Source organism: Numida meleagris, chromosome 27 (genome assembly GCF_002078875.1).
Source record: "Numida meleagris isolate 19003 breed g44 Domestic line chromosome 27, NumMel1.0, whole genome shotgun sequence".
Classification (NCBI taxonomy): domain Eukaryota; kingdom Metazoa; phylum Chordata; class Aves; order Galliformes; family Numididae; genus Numida; species Numida meleagris.
In genome coordinates this window covers 1,046,433-1,050,973 of record NC_034435.1, presented here as the reverse complement: position 1 = coordinate 1,050,973, position 4,541 = coordinate 1,046,433, and the positions used below count along the sequence as shown (strand labels likewise).

The 4,541-nt window shown below is 65.1% G+C and overlaps 1 protein-coding gene across 1 annotated transcript in view; it reads left to right on the top strand.

Moving 5' to 3' along the window:
• The window catches only part of NFIC (nuclear factor I C), a gene marked incomplete at its 3' end in the record, with an annotated part of 23,472 nt that continues 19,760 nt past the window's right edge, over window positions 830–4,541 (top strand). The window contains 1 exon segment of the mRNA XM_021378773.1: window positions 830–1,068. Within this exon segment, the coding sequence (XP_021234448.1) occupies window positions 859–1,068 (210 nt within the window).

Below are 4,541 nucleotides of genomic sequence, written 5' to 3'. Positions count from 1 at the left end.
GGGGCAGGTGTTGAGCTGGGTGTGATGGAGCTGGGGGGGCTGGGTGGGGGGTGCAGCCTTTGGGTGTGCGGTGCTCCGTGTGTTGGGGTGCGCGGAGCTCTCACAGTGCAGGCACCCACAGAAGGGGGTTGGGTTGGGGCCCCCCCCCTTGGCACCCCCGTACCTTTATCGGTGCTGGAGCAGAGGGAATTAATCCCTCTCGGAAAGGCCAGGAGGGAGCAAGCACGGCTAAAAATACAGCGGGAGGGAAATAAAACCTCCTGCGTCAGGGGCTAAAGCTGGGCTCAAAGCCCCACGCTGCCCGGGGCGGGGGGGGGGCACAGGGGATGCTGGGGGGGGCACTGCTGCCAGCACTCCCGGTGCCAGCGCTCAGCCCCTCCTGCCTCAGTTTCCCTGTGTGCAGGCAGCAGTGCCGGCCTGGCCGCGCACCACCACCGTCCCCGTGTCGCATCCTGGGGGGTCCGGGGGGGTCCGGCGCTGCCCCAAGCTGACGCAGGGCCGGGTGGAGGAGCTGGCAGGCTCGTTGGCAATCCTTTTTTTTTTTTTTTTTTTTTTTTTTCCAGTTCCATAAAACATTTCCCTTCGTCTCAGCCCCAAGGGGGGGGGTTGGCTGGGAAGCCACGTGGCTGCAGAGCTGGCGGCCACGGGACGCTTCTCGAGGTTGGGGGGGCTGGGGGGTGGGTGGGAACACGCATTTCCTTGGTGTGTCCCCACTCCCAGTCCCTTGCGGGCGCCGTGCCTCAGTTTCCCCATCCTCATCCTTAGGGGCAGGGACGCGGCTGAACCGAGGGGGGTGGCACCTGGGGGCACCTGGGGGGGTGCGGGGACACCTGGGGCCGCTCCGCTTGGCGCACATCCATGCGGCGCTGGCACCTGAGCCCGGGGCTGCGAAGAGAGCTGCTTTTCTTCCTGCTGTTTTCCAAAGCAACTGGCAAGTTTGCTGCTGCCGCGGCCTCCCGTGACCCAGGGAAGCTCCCGGCCCCGCACCACCTGCGCCGGCATCGCCGCCCGCCCCAGCACGTAGGCGCGAGCACCGGCAGCGCTCGGGGGCTGCCGCAGCCCTGGGGGGTATGGGCTTCAAAGGAGGCGGCGGGGCGTTCGGGGTTAGGGGATGGGGTGCTGGGGTGCCACGGGGTGAGCACGTGCTGGGGTTAGCGTACACCGGGTTGGGGTTTGGAGATGGTGTTGTCCCATCCTCGGCCTCCCTGCCTGGTGTCTGAGCGGTGCTGAGTTTCGGGGTGGCTGATGAAGCGTTTTGAGCCTTTCGCTGTCCGTGTGTCCATCCTGGCTGACGCACTGGCTGAATCCATCCTGCCCTTGGAATGGGGGGGGCTGCATCCCGACCTCACGGTGGGCCCGCTCCCACCTTTGTGCCGTGCCCGTGGGGTGCCACCGGCGGCGGGGGTGGGGGCTGGGGGCTCTGCTCGGGCACAGGGCGCTGCTGGGAGGTGACACCGCATCCTCCCGTGGCCCCAGCGTGGGCTGTGAGCGTTTTGCAAGCACGGGGCCGGGTCGTCCCCACCCCAAATCGGGGAGAGACGGGGACGGAGCAGCTGTCACGGCGTGTTCTGCCCGCGGGCACCTCCGGCTGCGGTGGCACGGCGTGTTCCGTCCCCGCCGAGCTCCGTGTCCCGGCCCCTGCTCGGGGTGGCCGTGAGGGGCTCACGCTGTTCCCAAGCTCAGGGTGGCACTGCTCACGTCTGCCGCCGTCCCGTGTCCCCGCTTGCACCGTGCGCCCATCCCGCATCCCCTGTGGGCCGATGGCAGGGTGCAACCCATGGGGACCCCCCCAAGTCTGGGCCATCTCAGAGCATCCAGCTCTTCCCCGCCCGCTGGCCCCGCTTGGCGATTGCGTGCGGCCTTTGTCTCTCCCCTGGTTCAGTTCTGGAGGTGCTTTGGGCGTTGGTTTGTGCAGCACTCAGTGCCTGGCGTGCCTCAGTTTCCCTCCCGGCCGCTCACCTGCACCGGGACCTGCAGAGCTGGCCGGGAAGCTCGGCCGCGCCGTGCCGGAGAGCAGCAAAAATTATGAATAAGCTCTCATTAATAAATACTTGATGATGAATCCAAATAGATTTCCTCCTCTGGAGCAATTATTGTAAAATGGGCTCTAATACGTTGCAGGGACGGCCCCGAGAAAGGTTGGGTGCATTTCAGGGACTAAGTGCCTTCCTTCAATACACTCTAATGAGCACTTTCAAATCATTTGCATCTGTCTCGGCAACAGGTCTCATTACCAGGTTAACTTATTACCGAGCGCCGTTGCTGCGAACAGTTAATAAGCGGCTACCGGAGGCCTCGCCGCGCGCCCGGGCGTTCGTGGGGAAACCAACGGCGGGGAGAGCGCGGGGAGCATCTCCACATCTCCACCGTGGGTTTGCATGGAAGCCAGGGCTGGGATTTTGGGGAATAGGGGAGCGTGGTGCATCCCCCTGCTCGCAGCGGGTTCCTGCGGGGCACGGCGCGGAGAGCAGCGTGCCAGCCCCTGCCCGGGCTCGTCCGGCCGCGGGGATGGGGAGCTGGCAGCCGCCGGAGCCGGCAGCGTTTTTGAGGTGTGTGGTTGGCTGGCGGAGAGGCTGAGCATCCTTCAGTAACACCAACCCTGTGTGGTCTGAGCGGGGCCGAGGTGCTGCCAGCGCGTCCCGCACCGCGCCGGGATCGGCGATGCTGGTGGGGGAGCGCGACCCGCCGTCACCGTCGGTCCCATCCCGTCCCCTCCTCCTCCTCCTCCCCCGTGAAAACTGCTCGGGAATTTCCTGAGGAAACGTGGGGTTTGGTGGGTTGGTTTTTTTTTGTTGTTGTTGCTGGAAAATTCAGAGCTCACAGAGCTCGACCTGTTTGGACGAGGTGCTCGTGCAAGGGATCCTCGGATCCCCGTGCTGTGATGCTGTCGTGTTGTGGAACCTGTGCCATAGTGCCCGTGCCATGGTACCCGTGCTGTGATCCGTGCTGTAGTGCTGGTGCCATAGTGCCTGTGCTGTAGTGCACATGCCATAGTGCCTGTGCCATTAGTGCACATGCCATGGTACACGTGCCATAATGCCTGTGCCACGATGCCCATGCCACGGTGCCGGTGCTGTGCCACTCGTGCCACAGTGCTTGTGCTCTGGTGCCCATCCCATAGTGCCCGTGCCGTGGTCCCCGTGCTGTGATGCCCAATGCTTGGCACGCAGCACGGAATTGCCCACCCTTCCCGTGTGCAGGAAGGGCTGGCCCCCCTGGTGACATGTCCCTGGGTGGCACAGCGCGTCCCCCTCTGTCTCCAGGGCGGAAGGCACCTCGCTGTGCCGCTAATCCCAGCACGGCGTGCCCAGCACCGTGCAGGGCATCCATCCAGCCAGCCCAGATGGGCACTGGGACGGAGCTGAGGTTCGCTGTGCCTCAGTTTCCCCTCCCAGCCAACGCTCCCCTGCCTGGAAGGGCGGCACAGGGGGGGCCCGATGCCGGCAGCACCCCGGTGCCAGCAGCACCCCGACGCGGGCGGCTCCTCCCCAGATTGCGGGGCTTTACAAGCCCGGGCTGGAAGGGCCCCAAGAACAGGCTCTGCTGCCAGATTCCCGGCCGGAAATGCCCTGAGAACAGCCTTGTCTGTGGTATTGCAGCATGTCTCTGCTTCCCAGCCCGGCAAATGAAAAACAACAGGGGAAAAAGTTTAACCAGCCCTTTGCCGGCGCTGCGTCGTGCCGCTGCGGGGCGGCGGGGTTTGGGGTAACCCTGGGGGTCCCCAACCTCAAGCAGCGGGGACCTGGGAACCACGACCACGGTGTCCCCAGACTGCCCCGGGTGCCACGGGGACGCGTCTCCCTGCTGGGATGGCAGCGAGCCTTGGCTGTCCCCAGGCGCAGCATCCCCCCGGCTGTCCCTGTGCCCCCGCCTGGCCCCGCTAAAGCGGCTTAACTCAGTGCAGCATCCCCGTGCGGGATAAGCTGGGCGGGAGGGAAAGTTGGCGCGGGGCTGATCGGCTTTGGGTCCGGCTCCTGGCTCGTCCTAATCCCGCTGCGGTGCCCGTGGGGTTGAGGGGGGCCCTGCTGGCGATCGTCACCCTGCGGTGGGGCTGTCTGCTGGGCACCGAGCGTCCCTGGTCCCAGCTCAAGGTGCTCCCTCCCCCGTGTCCCTGCAGTGGGACAACGCGCAGTGCCCTCCGGCTGCCCCTGCCCGGGGTGTTGGCGGGGCCGGGGTATGGCAGCAATTTGTAGGGCTTGCTTGGATAACCGGCCACCAAGGAAGATCAGCCGCCCACCGCCCCGGCCAAGTATTGTTTTTGGAACTTGCTGCTTCTTTTTTCGGCTCCTGTCTTACTTTTCTTTGACCTTCTTCCCTGATTTAAGACACATGCCCAGCCCTTGCCCAGCTGCAGTGAATTAGCGGCTGCTGCTGGGGAGGGAACCAGACCCTGCGGCCACGCGGGGCTGCGGACATCCCGGGAGCAGCCGGCAGGGGCGAGTCCACGGGCAGGATGAGTCCTACGGGCAGGATGGATTCTATGGGTGGATGGGATCTGATGGCAGGATGAGTCCTATGGGCAGGATGGATTCTATGGGTAG